Source organism: Tachysurus fulvidraco, chromosome 2 (assembly GCF_022655615.1).
Source record: "Tachysurus fulvidraco isolate hzauxx_2018 chromosome 2, HZAU_PFXX_2.0, whole genome shotgun sequence".
Taxonomy (NCBI): domain Eukaryota; kingdom Metazoa; phylum Chordata; class Actinopteri; order Siluriformes; family Bagridae; genus Tachysurus; species Tachysurus fulvidraco.
In genome coordinates this window covers 6,878,980-6,900,426 of record NC_062519.1, presented here as the reverse complement: position 1 = coordinate 6,900,426, position 21,447 = coordinate 6,878,980, and the positions used below count along the sequence as shown (strand labels likewise).

At 35.9% G+C, this 21,447-nt stretch overlaps 1 protein-coding gene across 7 annotated transcripts in view; it reads left to right on the top strand.

Annotated features, from left to right (window-relative positions):
* dock3 (dedicator of cytokinesis 3) overlaps window positions 1-21,447 on the top strand; it is a 204,521-nt gene that overhangs the window by 149,381 nt on the left and 33,693 nt on the right. For 6 of the 7 annotated variants that reach the window (XM_047810266.1, XM_047810265.1, XM_047810261.1 and 3 more), the window contains 13 exons: window positions 2,808-2,933; window positions 9,229-9,353; window positions 9,509-9,671; window positions 10,180-10,286; window positions 12,007-12,178; window positions 12,289-12,386; window positions 12,478-12,561; window positions 14,336-14,436; window positions 14,878-14,959; window positions 15,609-15,779; window positions 20,083-20,275; window positions 20,454-20,581; window positions 21,042-21,188. In XM_047810266.1, the coding sequence (XP_047666222.1) occupies window positions 2,808-2,933; window positions 9,229-9,353; window positions 9,509-9,671; window positions 10,180-10,286; window positions 12,007-12,178; window positions 12,289-12,386; window positions 12,478-12,561; window positions 14,336-14,436; window positions 14,878-14,959; window positions 15,609-15,779; window positions 20,083-20,275; window positions 20,454-20,581; window positions 21,042-21,188 (1,697 nt within the window). The remainder of the gene's footprint in view (window positions 1-2,807; window positions 2,934-9,228; window positions 9,354-9,508; window positions 9,672-10,179; window positions 10,287-12,006; window positions 12,179-12,288; window positions 12,387-12,477; window positions 12,562-14,335; window positions 14,437-14,877; window positions 14,960-15,608; window positions 15,780-20,082; window positions 20,276-20,453; window positions 20,582-21,041; window positions 21,189-21,447) is intronic. The other variant, XM_047810263.1, reaches the window with a different exon arrangement.

Here is a 21,447-nt window from a genome sequence, read left to right as displayed (position 1 = left end):
CTGTTGGGCCCCGGAGCAATGTAAGCTACTCCATAAGCATATGATTAATCAATTTAAATTTTATGAAGTTGAATACAGCTTTTTTGGCATTTAAAAAACTGGTAGTGACAGAAAAATCCTATTTAATTTGTACTTAAACATTGAAATGCTTAAACTAAAAAAGATTACTTATTTCATATGCAATGTGCACGTTTTTCATGCAGAATTCTATCTGAAAACCAGAAATTCTATTTAAACTAGTAAAAGTATTAGTTGCTTTGAAATGATTTAAAAATTAAAATAACATATGTATTCTGGTGTTTTGCCAAAATCGAATGTTCAGCATGAGTTGTAGTCACTGAAATACTGGAACGGAAAGACAAATTGATTAAGTCAAGTTTTTCAAATGGCTAGACCACGGGTGTACAATCTTGTCTGTGTGCTTTGGGTTGTCATTCCAATCAAGCGGAAGCATCACCTGATTTCACCAGTTTAAACAGCTGGTCTTAGCATTCAGTAGACTCAGGTGTGGCTTATGCTTGGGTGGAATGAATCAACTTCAGCATATATATATATATATGCTGTAAAAGGTAAGACTGAAGAAAATAATTTGTCGTGTTTTTGTTTGTGTGTTAATGTCAGACACCAGAATATTGTGTCTGTATTTGGCACAATGTATTATTCTGGTTCACAACTCACTGACCATCAGCACTGTAGTCCTACACCAGACCTTTAAGATTTGGAAGAATCCATCTCCTGCTTACTGCTGAGTGAAACCACTACTGCAAATTAACCAGTGAGCTACAAAAAAGAAAAAGACAAATCTGTAGGTTTATACGTGTAGACTTGATTAACATATTGCATTACCAGAACTATTTTATAACCAATATCCTATTTATTATATGTTCTGTTAAAGGTATTGTGTAATATGCATTTTGTTATGTATTTTATTATATTTGCAGTCTCCATTACATCCACAGGCAAGCATTTATTTTACAATAAGGAGAAGGAGTTCCAGTCTGACAGACAAGTGGCTTGACATTTCTGTGAATAAATACACACTTGCTTTGATATAATATATTGCCGAAATCAGTTTAAGCAAGCATTTACTCTTCATTAAATGTTTGATAGGATCCTTCAGATGTCCATTTTGTCATGTACTGTATTTGTATACAGTCTTGCTTAAAAATAAGTAAATGTGCGACAAAGATCAGTTTTTTCTGCACTTTAGAAAAATGGCCTTTCATTAAACAAGCTAAACCCCATGAATACAAATAAGGGCAAAATTGCCAATACGTTCAGTTGGGACTTGCTTGTTTCCTAAAAGCGCATCGTTCTAATTATTCAGTGCTCTCGTATAGTTGGTGCTAAGGCCCTGTGGAGCGAAACCAAACCCATGTCTCAGCACAATGTGTTCTCGAACAACCACTAGCTCATAGCTGTCTGGAAACTCTGCAAAAAGCATAAAAGTTTTAAAGCTGTGCAGTTTGATTACCCTGAACATTTGGTGATTTTAAAGATTGAAAGCAACTCTCACTTGGAAGCTGGACTAAAGCTGGGGTGTATAAATGAATCATGCCCTCTTCAGCTCCCTTTAGCTCCAGTCTCATTTTCACATTTGCAGTGTCTGACAGATACATTGTGTTTTAATCTAACACCCTGAATATTTAGCACTCAAGAGTTGGCACGCTAGCATGTAGTTATCTGGAATATGGATTCTGTGACCCAGCAGCAAAATTTCCCAAAAAAACACAAAATCCTACTGTATAAATTTACAGTGACAGTGCGAAAGATCTATACACAACCTGAAGGATTTTGTGGTGAAATTTGTGATGGCCAAAAATGCTTGATTTATTTTTTTATTTGCTATGTAACTTGTGCTTTTTTGTTTGAGAAAATTCCCTGAATTGGTGAAATTTTGCTTATACTAAACTTAATTAAATGATTGAATGATGTAGCCCATGCTTGATGAATTAGAATGTTGTTCCTGATGGGAACTATTTCTATTAGGCGCATAAAACCTGGTAGAATAGCAGTTATACTGTATGTATTAGCTGCAAATCACCAGCGTCATATGTAATATTCTCAGCTAAGATGTGAGATTGATGTTTTATTTTATTCAGAGCTTTGAAAATACATGCTAGAATCATGTTACATATATGAAAATGTATTTTGTTAATGTTGCTCAGTTCAACCACATGGAACGGATGTACGAATGTGAATTTAGAAATCCAACATGTTTTATAGTGTGTGATAGCTGTGCTTAGGTTTGACACTTGCAACAAAAAGTTTGCATGTTCAGCCAAAATAAATCTGCAGAACATCTGCAGTAAGTTTTAAAAATTGCAGCCTCCGCAAAATCAGAGTTTACTTGTTTTTGCTTTTATTTCTGTGAGTGCAACATCACCTGGTGCTATATTAGACATAACAAACCTGGTAGTAGACATAACAAAAAAATACAGATATGGCATAATTTAACCTCTGCTTTATATCATCTTGCCAAGATACAGTATGTAAAGATAGAAACCCCAAATATAAAGCGGGACCAGAGACCTGTAGCTTCATCCTGCTTCCTTTTTTTCCCTCAGGCTACTTTACAACAAAGAAATAGCTCTGAGATTTTAGAAGACTCTCTTGAGCAACTGAAATGTTTTAAAGCGTCTGAAGTGCCATGCTTTTATGTATGATTACTGTTCTTGTTTCTTCTCATGCTCAAGCATCATATCTCAGTTCACTCTTTTGATCTAAGATTTCAGACTTTCCACAGCACCACAGAAAGTATGGTTAACCTCTTTGCTTCATTTCTCTCCTTCTCTGCACACAAACAGGCCTAATCATCTCCCTGCAGCTACTCAGGGGAGAAACGGAAAAGATCCGCAGGGAGAATCCTATGATCTTCAACCGCGGTGTCGCCATTACACGCAAACTCGGCTTTCCCGATGTCATCATGCCAGGTGAGATTGCCATGTCTGGTTGAATTGGGTGCAATGAGATTTGAAGCCTAAGAGGTCTATGCCCTTTTCAAAGGCATAAAATTAAACATATAAACCTATTTCATATATTCTGAAAGGCATTCACCCTATCATCCGGGGATCAAATCTCAATGATTCCATAGTCAACGTTGACTGGGAGTCCAAGAGATCACAATTGCCTATGCTTTGTTGGAGGTAGTGATGGCATACACACTCTCATGACAACACAACATGAGCAGAAGTTTGAAAAGAGGTGCTTGGCTCGTTCGTCTTGGAGTAAGCACATGATAACCTTCATTCTCCCTGGACTGGTATCTGTTGTTTGATAGGATAGAACTAACTGGTGGCTGGAAATGATCCAAAACTAAATTAGGAAAAAAAATCACACACAATAAAGAGTGTGGCATTCTTGTCCAGACAAAATAGCAAAAAAACTTTTTTCACTGCTAAACAACATAGTTGCAAGTGCATATGAGTGCAATTGGCTCTCATCCAGTTGGCTGTCTCTTCAACACAATATGTAAATTACAGCAAATTTCATGAAAATGGTGCCTAATTAAAGAACACAATGCATACGAGACAATGTTCTTTCACTCTGCAATCATGGGGTTTTAGCTGAGCTTATTGTAGTTCCCAATGCATTGTTACTCATGATTACTTCATGATAAAATGGTAGTAAATAATGAATGATAAATATAGTAGCTTGGTGTCACTCGTGTCATCAAGTTTGGTGTAATTTAGCTGAAGATTGTGTTTTGAAACTTAAAATTTAAACAACCTTCCGCACTATGTTCCATCAAATGCCATGCCTCTGAACGCTAGTGCAGGATTTGCCTGGCAGCCAAATAAAGGTGTGTTCCTGACATGATTGTGGCTCACCATCAATCATTTGATATTTTATATTTATACATCCTGGGGCAACTGTTTTTTCCTTTGAATAGTCATTTTACTACCACAGGAGAACATCTCTGAACATGTTTATAAGACTTCTGGATTAAAAATTGCTGACTACCTCTGAGTTTATTTTGAACAAATGCAATTAAAATGAGTCCATTTTCAGCTGTTACAGCTGTTGTCAGATTATGCAAATTAAAAATACGCAAATGAAACCGAGCACAAATAATACAAGCTTATCAGTTTCATTACTATCAAGCCACAGCATATAATAGAAAAAAGGTAAACTGTATTTAAGGGGAAAAAATGAAGAGAAGATGATTATTCTGAGATGCTCTATCTATTCTAGGCCCAGTGTTTAAATGGAGATGGACCACATTAAGAAGTGCAATCCCTGTGACTCAGCAGCAAGCCCAGGGGGAAGGCACCTATGCTATTATTAAGTCTGACTTATTTATACCAGTATGTTTACATCAGGATCTCTGACTCACACCATTTGGAGCACACACACATCCTACTTCCTGCCACAAATCGCCAGATTGGAGAAAAAAAAAAGTCCTGACAGGAAACCACTAGTGCTGATTGGATTGAGGCACTCTTTTCCCAAATGTGGGCTCTGTTCCCTTCAAATGGAAGTGGATTGATGGAATAGGTGTTTTTTTTTTTTTTTTCAATTTATATTCCTATCAGCACCCTCAATTATGCATGCCCATCTTCACAAAATTCTCAGTTTGAGCCAGCTAAGGAACTGGCTTTAAATTCCTCACTTTAGCATCTGAAAGACGGCATTTATAATCATAGCCAAGGCGGTGTTTAAATGCAGCATTTTGAAATGTCAATAAGTCAGTAAGGCCTGAAGAGTCCTTGGAACCGTGTGGTATTTATGTGCACATTTTTAATAGGGTACTTGAAATGAATTGGAATAGAAGGCCTGGAAGAACTGTACTGTATGTATTATGGTAATTGTGAGATTTGTGTTCTGTGAGATGGCCAGAAGTGAACTCACTTCCATATGTTAGCCTTCCACAACACTTTCACCACAAGCTTTGAAGAAAGCAATTGTTTAAAATTAAGAAATCTCCTTGAGAGACCCAAACATTTTCTAGCATGATGTTTTCCCTGTGTATAAAGCAGTTCTGTCAAGACATGGTTTGCAAGGTTTTGAGTAGAAGAATTCAAGTGGCCTACACAGGGCTCTGACCTCAACCCCACTGAACACATTTTGGATAACCTGTGGCACTCCTTGGACAACCTGTGCCAAGCCTCTTCGTCCAACATCAGTGCCTGATATCATTAAAAGTTCTTCTTCCTCGATGAGCACACATCTTCACAGCCACACTCCAAAATCTGAAAAAACCTTCCCAGAAGAGTGAACACCAAAGTTGGACTAAATCTATGATGCATTGTTCAACAAGCATGTATAGGTGTAATTGATCAGGTGTTCACATAATTTTAGCAATATAGTGTGCCATATGGTTGCAAGCAATGACTCTGTTCTTTCTGAAGAACTTTCTATTGATTTGCACAAAGAGAAAATGTATTTATGCAGCAAAGCTTACATCTAGACATCTACATCATTTACAGAAGACACTCTATTGGAGTTAATAGGATTTTATGATCTGTATCTATTGCTGAAAATATTTCTAGCCAAATACACAATGGAATTTAATCTGTTTTATCTGGAGGGATCAACATTCTAATTGTGTCACCAGGAAAGACATTTGTGTTTATAATATAAATGAGTCCTGTAATCTAACATGCTGACTATTGTTTGCAGAAGAAATGTGCTAGCTAGCTAGCTTAGTCCACAGTCTATCGATCTGGATTATTAATGTATTTAAGGGCTGAAAGTCCCAAGCTAATGCAACATAGCTAGCTATTGTTTGAAGAGAAAATTTGCTAGCTAGCTCATTTTAAATTCTAGCAATTTGTATTCATAATATATGTATGACAGGTTCTCCAAACCAATTTAATCTACTGTAACTAGCTTATTTTCCAGAGAAAATTTGCTTGCTAGCTTATTTAATGGTTTATAGTATGATGTCAGACAATACAATCTAGTGTTCTATATTACTGAAATGAAACTTTTAAGCCTCACGAAACACCACAACACTTAAAATGTTTGTTGCCATTTAACACTTATTGATTTATTAATCTATTATCTTAAAACATATTTGTGTGTTTTTCTCCTTTCACACTGCCAATTCCACACTCTTGGTGCCCTATAAGAAATGAAGATAAATGATTGTAAGTGTGACACACAAGAATGAGTTTGTTTCTGCTGCTTTCATAATATTAATTTATTAACAATAGTGCATACCTAAAGCCTAAGTTGTGTGTTCATAACTCCATATTAATTTCTAACATTGACTCTGTCTACTGTTTGAGTCTGAATCAGCTGAACTGAGTGAGCTGGAAGGAGGTGATCTATTTCAACCAGCCTGGAGTGTGTCATGTCTTTAAAATAAATTGCATGGCTTGAATATTTACTCAGTTCCAACAGGAACTAACAAATTGGCAGCATTTCAGTTGTTACACGACAAACAAAAACAGGGATAGACGTGTCATTAGAGGAATGGGAAAAGAACTCCTGAAGTTTTAGGGTTAGGGTTATTTGATTATTTTGTATTATCATACATTTGATCAATTTATAACTTTATTTAGCCGCTGTTACCACTAACCTTATCAACAACTACACATTTTTCAATTCTTTACTGTAAAGAGTCCTCCATTTAAGCCCCTGTGTAAGTTGGATGTGAACTGTGGAAGTGAATATAATTAATGAATTAACTAATTAATGATCTAGAAATGCAGTGAATTGACAATGAAATCGAAATATAAAGATTGAGATGGCTTCAATGATGTAAATCCTTACAACCTTACATTGCTTTGCTACATCATAGTTAGATTGCAGGGTATCAATAAGAGTGTAAGCATGCCAGAGAAGTGATAGGAGGCAAATATCTGAAGAACTATATTGCACTAGATTCTACATTGAGTTATTTTCTATCATCAGGTTTCATTGTGATGCATGGGAATTGGAGACACTGAAATACTGGCTGAGCTATCTGAGCACAAAGCTTTGCATGGATTTGATAAACTGGAATAGCATCAAACCAGTGAAGGAGAGAGTCTAATAGAGTACAAAAGCACTTGAAACAGAGCATGAACCCACACACACACACACACACACACAAACATACTGTACACACAAAGCCAGTCTGTGCTTCCAGATAACCTTTTTAATCATGACCCATTCTGTCACTGGCTTAGACAAAAGGATGGAAGATTTTTCACAGTCACCACTTAAAAATTTCCCTTACTTCTATTTTTTTTTAGTTTTTCCTGAGCTTTCAGTATAGACCTGTTTCCCATGTGGACCCACACTACAGTGCTGTTTTCTTTTATGCTTATCAGAATTATTGTTTATAAGATGAGAAGCAGCCATTTCTCAGGTCCAGGCACCTGCAGACATGGAATGAGGAATTTGTTTGGTAGAAACACACCGTGATTGCAGATTTGCACAGCAATTTCAAACGGCAAGTGTTCTGGTTGTTGGACTCAGTAGCACAATTGTGACTGACGTGTTGGCTGCAGACAAAACAGGTGGAACGTTACAATTTTTTGAAAAATCTTTTGAAAAAATTCTTGTCTCCTGAATTAATCTTATTATAACTAAATATAAATACTTTATTTAGAATGAACATCTAATCTTTTCCAAAAAAAAGATGGGAATGCAAACATAAATAGGAGGTGTATTGTTTATTTATTTGTTTCTTTGTTTGTTTGTTTTTATTTTACTGTATTGTATTTAATTTCATTTTTATTTTATTTTATTTTAGGGCATCTACTTGAGATCAGTGGTGAACAACATTAAAAAAATTATTAACATTTTTTTTTAATAATTTACAACATAATTTAGTTTTTATTTTAATTTTGTTTTTATATTCAGAAGCTTCAAGCTTTAAACAAGCCAGGTACAAATTAATCAAGTCATGCAACATAGCAGAGGTTTAGGAACTGTCAGCAGTGTTGTTATTATTATTTTTTGTTGTTGTTGTTGTTGTTTTCTTTTTTTGTTGTTGTTTTCTGCATTTAAGGTTAAATCTAATTCTGAGTTCACTTAGTAAGACAGTGCTGGACAAACACAAAACGAAATGCAAATTGATCCGTTCATTCTGACAGCTAGGAGAACACGCCGCTGTAGAGACCGTGGGATGCAGGGTCAACTTTTTTGGAAGATATTAGCATGAGGTTAGCACAGAGCTCCCACACACTGCGAAGGAGAGAAGCGGAGGAGGAGTGTTCAGCACTGTGGGAATAATTGAGTTGTTGAAGGCAGTTGTATTCTCTATAGTAGACTGACATCAATAATATTACATAATGGTTAGTCCTGACATTTTGTCTTATGCTAATGAAATATATGGTGGAATTGTGTGGGTGAGGTCTATGAAAAGGGAACAAAAGCCTGGATTTCTGTCAAGAATAAAAATGTGTGCGACCAGACTTAACATACTATGTGATTATGTAAGGTGAATCTTTGAAACTTTGTTTACATATGTTTTTTTTTGCATAAATTCATATTTTTCATATATTTTATAGTATATTTTATAGCCCAACTTGCAGTCATAGACAAACATCATAAAATAGTCAGTTGGTAGTCTGATTAATAATGTAAGCAGAGCAAAATAGCGTTCTTTATCAATCATAATATCATGTCTGTCATAAAGAATCTTTATCATATATTCTGACATGGTGAACACGTATTATTGTAGTCTTTTACAGAATTTCGGATCTTAAGATTTTATTGGGATCTTGTAAAGTGTGACAAAATTGCATGAATTGCACTAAAATTGCATAATGTAATCTTTGATGTGTCTCTTTCATTAATGAAGTCATCCAGATTTTTAAGCATATTTATTTTTTTTTTGGATTTCTAAAATAAATAAAATATAATTTCTCTTATATTTATTATTATATACTATAATTATAGAATTATATTATCTAATTATTATAAATAAATAACATTTTCAAAATGTACACTCTTATGTAATAGAATAACAGAATAATAAAATAATCTGTGATTACACCAGTCACTTTCTAACCAGAAATATTTTGCCTCCATACTACAGCTTGTCTTTGAGTTTAGATCAATGGACTGCCAGAATCTATTAATCTCTATTAGTCTCTCTATAACATGCCATGTTCTAAAAAAGATGAATGTTAAGTTCTTATGAATGTTTGCTGTTCAATTCTGGAAGTGATGGAATAGTAAACTGAAGCATGAGCTTCACATATGAAATCCTTCAGCTTGCATAATTGTTTATATCAAATCTCACTGATTATATGCTCACACAATCACTCATTTCTGTTGATGTTTTAGGTGACATCCGTAATGATTTGTATCTCACCTTGGAAAGAGGTGACTTTGAAAGAGGAGGGAAGAGCGTACAGAAGAACATCGAGGTCACAGTGTATGTGTTGTATGCAGACGGGGAGATTCTTAAGGTATAATTTGGAAATCAAATTTAAATCATTTTAAATTTTAAGCCATGACATTAATTGTATTTATTGTTTCCGCAATGAAGCCCTTGTCTAAAAGTGTATGCTAAGTTGTTTGAGTTCAGAAATCTATCCTAATCTGTACCGTTTTTATACTTTAGGACTGTATTAGTCTGGGCTCAGGAGAACCGAATATCAGCGAACACCGTTCGCTCGTCCTCTACCACAACAACAGCCCTCGCTGGAGTGAAGTGATCAAGCTTCCCATCCCCATCGACCGCTTCAGAGGCTCACATCTGCGCTTCGAGTTCAGGCACTGCTCGAGTATGATATTCAATGATTTTTCTATTCAACATATTCTACAGGGAGTTCAGTGATTAGTCGAGTCAAGTCAAGAAGCATTTATTTTCATTTCAACCATATATAGCTGGTGCAGTACACAGTGAAATGAAATAAAATCCATCCAGGACAATATTGATACATAAAACGTAGAACTACATAACACAACACAGAACTAAATACACTACACAATACTAAATAAAGACAACAGTTGTGGCCAGACAGACAGAACAGTGCAGTATACTACCATATAAAAACACAGTTCTGTACTGAGATTAGTGCAAGCAAAATGCTCCATATATAAAAATAAAGGATAGGTTTTATGGCTTTTAAGTTTCCATGTTAGTGACTGAACAATTATGAACCATTCTGGGGGAAATACATAGAATACTGGACATTGAGGATGACAGTATGAGTTAAGATTCAGTACAATAAAGTAAGTTGTTTTGACAATATTAAACAAAAGAATAAAACTGTGTTCCTATTTCTGCAGCAAAAGACAAAGGCGAGAAGAAGCTCTTTGGTTTTGCTTTCACACCTTTAATGAGAGAAGATGGCACGACGCTATCCGACGAGTGTCACGAACTCTACGTCTACAAGGTCAGAGCATTTTCTCCTGCTAATTAAATTTGATTATCTTCATATTTGTCTTTCAGAAAAGTGCTCTGATAGACATTGTGCTGCACAGTTTGTCTGGTTTAATTAATTGAGACCTTTTTAACAGCTGAATATCTAAATAGCTCAGAATTTATTCCTGTACATCAGTGATATTAAAAGGAATTTGGCAATACAGAGAAATCAATGAAAAGCTCATTAAACTGGAAACCAATGAAATCTCAGGACAAAGAATCTAAAAAGAATTAAATTGGTTAAGGTAATAGAAGCTTTTCCAGTCTGATTAGATAATTCACGTGATTCATAAAATAACCTAAATACTTATAAGATGGCTTATTTCAACACTATAGCCAACACTGGAATAAGATGATATACTGAAGACATATGCTAAAATAAAAAAGCTAGGGGCTAAGCTCTTTGGGTGAACATTGGAAAAAAACTCTGTCTCTGCTGCTTTTATAATATTAATTTCTTAACAATAGTGCATACCTAATGCCTAAGTTGTGTGTTCATAACTCCATATTAATTTCTAACACTGACTCTGTCTACTGTTTGAGTCTGAATCAGCTGCACTGATTGAGCTGGAAGGAGGTGATCTATTTCAACCAGCCTGGAGTGTGTCATGTCTTTAAAATAAATTGCATGGCTTGAATATTTACTCAGTTCCAACAGGAACTAACAAATTGGCAGCATTTCAGAGTTGTTACAGTATACGAAAAACAAAAACAGAAAGATTGCAGAAAGAGGAAACTGCCAAAAAAAACTTATCTGTTCAAAATTTAGGGATACCAAAGAACCTCACATTTGCTAACTCCATAATACAATTAATATGGAGCTGATGAAATCAATACAAATGTATGGGATGGGATTTCTGTGTAAACCACTTGATCATTAGTAGGCTAACTATTAGTGCTATGTACTAGTTGATGTACTTAACTCCACCACCCACCCAAAAAAATGCCATTTCTATGACTCGTCTTTTTAATATGTGACTTATAGTGTTTTGCACTTTAAACACGGTCATTTTTAGATTTCGGTGTGAGAAAATAGAATAAAGTGCTTCCTGGAGTGTCTTTATACTGAAGAAATAGCAGAAATCGCCTTGCCCACAGGATATAATGGAATCTTTACCAATATGTTGATTTGGAAATCATATATACGCTTATTGGCAACGCTATTAGGAACATTATACTAATACTGGTGAGGTACAAGAAAAATCACTATGTTCAAGTTTGACACAACAATTGCTTTGTCGCATCATATTGCTGGAAGAGCTATTATAAGGTGGGAAAATCGTGGCCATAAAGTGACACTCATGGTCAACACTAATTAAAATAAAGTTTGGTTTGTAATAAGGGACCCTGTTGCCACAAGGCAGGCTGGGTCCATGGATAACACATTTTGACCCTATCATGACTAACAAGACTTCAAGATGTTTTGAATCTTTGACTGTCCACTTTTTTGTATACACTGTAGCCCCAGACTCTTGTCATTGACAGGAAAGGAAGCTGATGTTGTAATTTTCTGAATCTTCTCAGTTGTAATATTTTCTTACCCTGCCCATTTCTATTGACATCTTTTTTCTAATCCGTTTATTTTGACTTACAAATTCTATGGTACATTTTCTGTTTTGTTGTTATTATTGTTGTTGTTTTTCCATTGAAGAACAATGGATGTAAATCTTTGCTCTCAATGTGTTTTTCAGTGTGATGAGAACACAACCTTCAGCAACCATGCTCTGTATTTGGGCCTACCTTGCTGTAAGGATGACTTTAATGGCTGCCCCAACATTCCTTCCAGCCTCATCTTCCAGCGTAGCACCAAGGAAACGCTGTGGATATCCACTCAGCTCTCCTCTACCAAACTCACACAGAATGGTAGCTTTCAAACACTTCATAAGAACACGCACATTGCTACTCATTGATTAATAGCTGAATTTATTGTATTTATCACATTGTAAAACATTTGTCTTCTCTTCTGTACTAAGTGGACTTGCTGGCTCTGCTAAAGTGGAAAGCTCAACCTGATCGTGTGATGGACATTCTGGGTCGACTGAAGCATGTTAGCGGAGAGGAAATAGTCAAAGTAAGTGCTTAATGCAAGTTTGAAACTATTAATAACTGGGTAAATATAATGGTTAACGATGTGAAATATTAACATGCTGCAATTTCTTCAGTTTCTTCAGGACATCCTGGACACACTGTTCTCCATTTTAGATGACAACACAGACAAATACGGTCCTCTGGTGTTTCAGTCTCTGGTAGGGAGCATTTATTTACACACAATGCCTCTTTAAGAATGTGTATGATCAAACAGCTTGAGCACAGACTGAGGTTCAAATCTGTAGTCAGCGTGTGTTTGTGTTGATTCCCGGATCTTGTATCACTGATCTCTTTCTCTAATACCCATGCTGCTGCTGTAGTGTGTGTGATGAATAGTAGGTCTCAGCTGGCAGGAAGCCAGCCGTTATTAGATCACAGCTGCCTGCATTGCCATCCCGTAGGGAGTCTTTAGCTTTTCAGGCCTCAGCACAAAGAGTCAAAGAGTTTTGGCTATTACCTCCCTAATCACATCTGTCATATCTTTATAAAGAGGAAGTCTTTCTGCCGGCCATCTTATAGGAATTGGTTCTGATTATTTTACCTGTATTATTATGGATGTTTTCAAACATGTTTTATCTTTTTACTCTGGAATCTTTCAGCTGTTTATCTTTTAGTACTATTGCTTAAAGATTGGGACCTTAGCTCATAACATCGGTCTTGCTCTCTGAGTGCAAATGATGTCTAAACAAATTAATATTATTATATTTTTTAATTAGTTTTTCCTTGCGACTATGCCTCATTAGGGATAAATACAAATTTAACTTTACAATTTGTATTTTTTATTTAAAATTTTTATATATTTCTGTAAAGCTTCTTTGAAACAATGTTTATATTGGACAATATTGAATAGATATTAATAGAATTAATACCTTGTAATAATCTCAATTAAATCAGTATTACCAATTTATTAGACAAACCACAGTTTTCCTCCTTATTCTATAATCATGTACTTTTTTTTATATTTCCTTTTAATATTTTTTTTTTACATTGAGAAGCGTGCTATTGCCAGTAAATATGTACAGTATATAGTACATAAATATATTAGCTGTATTATAGTACAATATATATTACCTACAGTAAATTTAAATAAAGTTAAATGAAATGTTATAATGTATACAGGTTTGAGCAGCAGTTATTAGCCATATTCAAATTATTTGCAGCACATTTGTTTTGTGCCTCTGCGGTTGGAGCTTGATTCCCACCTCCACCATATGTGCATGGAGTTTGCATGTTCTCCCCCTGTTTCAGAAGTTTCCTCTGAGTATTCCAGTTTCCTCACCCAGTCCAAAGACATGCATTGTAGGTTCTGGTATCTATAAACTGTCCATAGTGTGTTAATAGGTTTATGAGTGTGTATGATTGTGCCCTGTGGTCGGTTGGTACCCTGTCCCCTGCCTGGTGTCCCATGTTCCCTGATATACAGTAGGCTTCAGGCTCCCGGTGACCATGTGTAGCACAAGTGGTAGGCAGTGTCTAGCAAGTGTAAATACACAATATGAAATATGATGATCACTTTACATGGTGGCTTTTCCAGATTTATTGAATGACTTATTGAGTGTGGGCCGACATCTGGATAATCCAGATCACACCACATCTAATGTTTACTACATTCACAAAATAGACTATATACAGTACCTCCTTATAAGACATATCAGATTAAACTATCAGATTCAACTTCAGCATTTTTTCTTACAAGGAAATAAACTTGCACTGAGCTTCAAAAGGTTTGCAATGCTCGTCACGTTGTAAATTTGATGTACTTTTGAAACTGACAGCCGGCACTTCACGCTGGTTTGAAATGAGGTCAGAAGTGATCACAGTGGCAATGATGCATGACGGCCCTTTCAGACTGAATCAGAGCTCTGTGCCTGATCCCCACTACGTCTCTAACCTCCTGAGCTGTGTTTGCTTTGGCTGTCTGTCTCTAACCAGGTATTCATCATCAATCTGCTCCGGGACAGCAAATACTACCACTTCCGCCCGGTGATGGACACTTATATCCAGAAACATTTTGCTGGAGCCCTGGCCTATAAGTAAGCAATTTCAGGCAAAAAAAAAAACTTTTTTAAGTAAAAGAAACTCCACTGAGTTTCTATAATATTTTCGATATATAGTTTTAAAATTACACAATTTATTTAAATTGTAAATTTGTAATCATATTGAAGTTATCATTATTTATTTATTTATATATATATATCAGCATTTGGCAGCTTGATTAATTTGTGATTTAAAGTTTTATCAAATGATTAAGAATTGACATTAGGATACACATTACATTTTTTAATATATATTTTGTTATTTGGTACTTATTACACTAAAAAAGAGGTGACCTGGATTTGTTGGAATTAATTTCCTTAGATGTAAAAAAGAAGTTAGAGGCACAGACTGCCTTTCCAAAGCCTTTACTTTGTTAGGAAACTTTTAAACTTTTTTTGTTACACTTTAAATTGTATATGTGTGTGTTATGCTTTCAGAGAGCTTGTACGCTGCCTGAAGTGGTATATGGACCGCTCAGCAGAGGTTGTCCGTCAGGACCACATTCAAGAAGCAATGAGGGTATGCTTTTGTATCCAGTCTAGCTCCAGAAATTGAAGCTATTAATCTTTCAACTGATTTGTAATTTTCAGCACAGGACCACTTGAGTCATTTTAATTACGATCGTGTAATTGCAACCTGTCAGATTAGGTAGTGGGGTTGTTGAACACGTCTTGCTCAACAGATAACAATGCATTGTAATGCAAATAGAAGTCAACAAATAGTATGGCAAACAGTTGTCACCCTTCTTGACACTCATAGAACTGCTTAATAGATTAACTGTATGTAATATTCATGAGGCCTGGTCAAGCTGTGATTCAGTTCAGAGGGGAACTGTATGAATATTTCATGGATTACTCACACTTTTAACCAAGCCTGTCACAACCACTATTTTCCTTAGAGGCCCTGCAGAAGAAATGTCCCTCCAAAATATAATGTAGAGCAGCCTGTGTAGATGCCTCCTGTTTTTTTGTTTTTATTGCAATAAATATAATGTAGCTAGGATGTGGTCAGTTGCCTGAAGCTCTAGTAGTTTTTATATATATATATATATATATATATATATATATAAATAATGTGGTGGATATTTCTTCTTGTATTGTACAACCTGAAGAATATTCTCTATGATTGTCTTAAGATGATTATGATTTATAAAATCCTCTTCTTCCAGGCACTGGAGTATTTGTTCAAGTTCATAGTTCAGTCACGGATACTGTACTCTCGGGCCACCTGTGGCATGGAGGAGGAACAGTTTCGCACCAGCATCCAGGAGCTCTTCCAGTCCATCCGCTTTGTGCTGAGCTTGGACAGCCGCAGCTCAGAGACTCTCATTTTCACCCAGGTTATATAAGCATTATATAAAACATTCCAAATATGTGTACAATTATAAAAAAAACTGAGAAACAGTCCCAATTTTTTGGAGAATTTTACCTCAAAATCTTGAGGTAAAATTTTGATGTAGGGTTTTGGTGTGTCTGGAACTTCTGGTGTCTTTAGAATACAAAAAATTGGATGGGATTACTGGGAATTTTCTATTGTCAGAAACATAGAAACATAAGAAATATCTATTATAAGACAAGGCAAAGCAATATATACCCTTATACAGTAATTTGGATGTTTAACAATATCAACTTTTCAAAACATTTTACATAACATACAAATAGTGTTTCTCCGGTGCTTTAAACCTTGTAAGATCCTACAATGGACTGTGTTCAGAGGTGGTTCTAAGGAGTTGTTAGTACGCTAAGTCCTCTCAACTATCCAAAGAACCCTTATAGAATTCTTTGAAGAACTTGTAGACAGCTTTCTAAACACAATTGTGCAAGAAAATATATCGGTTATGCATTCATACACATTCATCTTTATCACTGTACTATACCTGTACTATGTACAGGTATTTAACCTCTTACAACCTGGTGTCCACATATGTGGACATCACATTGCATTTAAAATGCAAGGCCAAACCAAAGCTCGGGTCTTAGGAGGTTAAGCTTAATATTCTACTTAGAAATGAACAAATCGTGGAGTTACTGCTGAAAGAAGCTGCTGTTGACCCAGAATCAAGACTGTTTTCTTCAGTGGCTTGTTTGTTTAGTCTACTGACAGATTGATGTGTCTGTCCTATTGTGCCCTCAAGACTAAACAGTTTAGACAGCCCCATTTCAGGGCAGCCTATTTTAATCTTTCATATGTACTGAGACGAATCTGAATAGCAGATTTTTACTTTTTTAGTTTTCTTTTGTTTGTGGTAGCTGCAGAATATTCTCCTTGTTGTGTAGCCATCCATCTAAAATTGTGTTCTTTGTTAAAGCAAAAAAGTAATGAAATTACTAACTAGAACTAACATAGTAAATATGGTGTTGATCACTGTCAAGAAAAAATTTTAATATTTATAATATTTTAAAAACCATTTAAAATATTAAAATTTTAAAAAATCAAATTTCAAATTTTAATATCAATATTAAAATTTAAAAAAATCATAGTAAAACAGAAAATAATCAAGATCATTGTGGTAAAATCACACTTTTCTTGATTGACTGAACTTTTTTTCTTTAATACACATATCAAATTATGACACTATCATTTTCATGTACTTTTAGTTACAAAATAAGTTCAGTCCTGATGGTATAGCAATATTGTGTAAAGTAACAATACATAAAAAAATGCAGATTCACAAAGCCCTAAATTTTCAGTGTCAGAAATGACTGTTACAAATCTCTGATACTGAAGACTGTACAAAATTAATAAATCAGACTTTCACAAACTCTTTGGGCAAATGTAGTCACTATGACCCCAAGCCTTGGGCCCTCTGCATTGAAAATTACAGGACTACTATCGTATTTGATTATTTTATTATGTTGGTTAACATAACCTACCACTGGCTTGCAAGTTTCATGGGAAGTGTTGTGTTGTTAAAGGACAATAATCCTTGCTATGGTAGTGTGATACTGAGACATGATATGTGTGCTCATGTTGAAGCAGCACACTCTTTACACACAACTGCCTATCTTGTGTATGTTCAAATATTTTAAAGTGATATTCACTAGATGGCCCGTCAGAGCAAAATGTCCCTGTCTGAGTCAAACTGTAAAAAGTTTTGTGAATTCACAGCAATGATAAACACACTGGTGATATTCTGAAAATCCAGAAAACTGGTTTACAAAACAGAGCTGTTTATAGGTTGAAAGGAGACATGAGAGGTTTAGTGTTAAAATCGGTTAGTGTTAGTATTCATTAATGGTCTAGAACAGTACAGTAGTATGCAATCTTAGACACAACAGTAGATTGGGTAGCGGTAGTACTGTAAATATGTTTTTTTTCCTGCTGAACTATGCTAGTGAGGCATGTGTCAAAGGAAAGGTGTACAAGACAGTAGTGAGAGCAGCTCTGCTGTATTGGTTAGAGACAGTAGCAGTGATGAAAAGACATGAGAAAAGTTCTCTTTAGGAGTGACAAGGATGAACAGGATTAGAAACCAGCACATCAGAGGGACAGCTCAGGTTGGCTGTTTTGGAGACAAGGACAGAGAGGCTAGATTGAGATGGTTTGGACATGTACAGAGGAGGGAGATGGTTATATTGGTAGAATGATGTTGGAGATGGAGCTGCAGGTAAGAGGTCAAGATGAAGGCCTAAGAGGAGATGTATGGATTTGTTGAAAGAGGACATGAAGGTAATTGAGAGTAGAGGATAGAGCTAGGTATAAACAGATGATTCACTGTGGCGACCCCTAATGGGAAAAGCCGAAAGAAGAAGAAGATGATGCTAGTGAGGCATGCCAGGAGAGTGAAACAACTCAAATAATGACGAAATGTGTCTAGTCAGTAATCTTTAAAAATATTTGCACACAGGATCTTATATTTCTCGTATTAATTTGGATAATCAAAGAGAAGATACTATAGTGTATTCATCATTTAATGCTATGAGGGATTGTGACCCCTTGTATGGTATAACTCTGATTGGTCATATGGTGTTAATTTTCTATTACAGCAGTTTGGACATTATTTCTACAAATCAAGCCAATGATTGCATTAATGTAATCACTGGCTTGATTTGCAGTTAGAAATTAACACCATATGTAACAGTAGACTTAGTAGCACAGGTCACTGATCTCACAGCAGAGGAGAAAAAATTAAATCACTCCCTTCTACCAGAAATTAAGCCTAATATTAATGCTTCTTGACTTTCAGCATACAATTAGATAATCATTTCAATGGGTATCCAGCTATGTTACAGAAATTGTTACCATTATCTCTTTTTTTTTCCGAGTTTTTGGGTCTCGTAATTTGAAATAATATTTCACTGAACCGCTTATCATTTCTTTCTCAGCAGGTTATCTGTAACAATTATAATCTGTCATGTGTATTCACATAATTTCATTTCCACCTACCAAAATTCATTCTAATTTCTGTGAGAATACGGCTTTATTAACAAAGTAGTGTTTTCCTTCTTTAACATGTAATCTGTACGCAATTGATTTTCTTTGTTTGGCCGTTTGACTGTGACCTCCTATTCCTCCCTTGGCTCCTTTAACCCCTTGTTGAATAATTCAGGGCCCCCAGCTTCCTCTCGGACAAACCATCTCAAATCAGGCCAGCTGTTTGAAGCTCTTGAGCTGTAATGCTCAACGCCCAGCTCCTCTATCAGTAAGTACCCTTGCCTCAATGTTTTGGCCCAGTTAAGCGAGAAACACTTCTTAAATCCTGACTGCAGATGCCACCAACCATTCAGCATCTCCTGACTCATCCCCTCAACCCTCCTCACCAACCTGACAAAAAAATCCCAACAACCAAATGATTTTCCAACACCAACATCTTCTTGTCCTTGACCCCTGTCAGAAATGGTTTGAACTGACAGTATTTTCCTGAGTTCCTGTTTTGGATCTCTTTTTGTGTATAAAAACCTCACCGATAAAAAGAAGCACTCTTTTGTAAATCCTCACTTATCCTACAGTCAAGATGCCACCAACCATTCAGCATCTCCTGAATCATCACCTCAACCCCTTCACCAACCAGACAACAAATTCTTAAAACCAACTGATTGACCAGCACTAACAACTTCTTTGCCCTGAACCTTATCAGAATCGATTTGGTTTAATCATTGATGTGTGTGAACCTCACAGTAATTTGTGGACCTTCAATCATTTCACACCTTGTTTGATTCATTCACAAGCTCTTTGGTTTACTCTGTCACCTTACTGTCATGAATGGACCGTTTCAGTGGTCTGTAACCTAGGTTTGGAAGCAGAGTCTCCAGAAGTACGAAATGCAGCGATAGAATGTATCATATGCTTTAGTTTGCAAGTCTTCCCGAAGTCTTAAAACATAAACAACAATTAGATTTTCTGCTGTTGTTTATGTTTTAGAACTTTTGGAAGACTTGCAAATTAGGCCACATACAAGATCCTATTGTCTGATTTCTGGATTGCCATCTAAAGACTCCAAAATATTTTTTAATCAAATAAATGCAATAGGTTAATTTGCTACTCTTTCTTGCTCAGTGGATTATGTTAGCTCCAATCCTCTGGCAATTCTTTCACTTCTTGAGTAAACCAAGCATTGTGCTTGACAAGCTTTGTGCTCAAGCATGTCAACACCAAAACCCAATACTAAACACAATTTTGTCTCTTACTCTTTTCCGCTCCAGGCAGCACTGCTTAATTCCTTCCCGGCTATCTTCGATGAGTTGCTGCAGATGTTCACAGTGCAGGAGGTGGCTGAGTTTGTGAGGGGAACCTTGGGGAGCATGCCCAGTACTGTACACATAGGCCAGTCGATGGATGTGGTGAAGCTGCAGTCCATTGCTCGGACAGTCGATAGCAGGTTGTTCTCATTTCCAGGTGAGACTTCACCATGTTTGAGTCATGTTGAAGCTGGATTCTCATTCCGAAGCTACAAATGAATTGTACATAGCAAACATAAAATATGATCATCTTCTATGCCTTGTGGTGGATGAGTCATGCAGATATATAAATTGTGTTTCTCTGTGAATGACGTTGCTTTTTGTCAAACATTCAGAGTCAAGGAGAATTCTTCTACCTGTGGTCTTGCACCACATCCATCTTCATCTGAGGCAGCAAAAAGAACTGCTCATCTGTTCAGGGATCTTGAGCAGCATTTTCTCCATCATAAAAGCCAGTTCTCTGGTAAAATACAAAGATTGTATATATGTATATGTGTGTGCTTGCTAAAATGTGATGACAGAAATACTGCTCTGTGTTTTTGAAATACACATTAGAAAAACAGAAAAAAACAGACAAAGTATTTTGTGAATATTTTGAATAATTAGAATTTTGATGAAATGCTTGAATTCAAAGGTAAAAAAATAACAAACAAATAAACAACATTTGAATTTTTGATTATTGAATATTGATTACTTTAACAGAAAAATAAACATGCCTGCTTGTCTACACTTGCCTACCAAGGGTCTACCATTTTCATGCTTTAACAACTCCAACACATGGAGGCTTAACTGTGTTGTTTGAGCTAACTTGTGTTAATTGAATTATTCCATACTCAACAAATTTTGGCAATCCAATTCTAGGTGTTTGTCATGGTTCCTTGACTGCTTAGTGTGACAGTTTTTATGTTTCTTTGTCGCTGTAGGAGACATCAGTGCAGGAAGAGGTGGAAATGGTGGTGGAGAGCTTGTTGGATGTTCTGTTACAGACCCTGCTCACCATCATGAGCAAGTCACAAGCTCAGGAGGCGGTAAGAGGCCAGCGCTGCCCACAGTGCACGGCTGAGATCACTGTTAGTAACTAACAAATCTGATTCTTCTACTTCCACCAAATCCTCCATTCTCCCTTCCTCCATTTTTCTTCCCAGACTCTTCTGACACCCATCTCTGTATACCATACCAGAAACTTTGTGTTGTCTTTTACACAGCATACCTTTGTCACATCTCAGTGTGTGTTTTGTAATTATATAATCTTTGATTCTTTTATTGTTTCGGAGTCTTCTTGTTTTTTAGGAGTACAAACTTTAATGCTTGTTTTGTGAGTAAAATTAG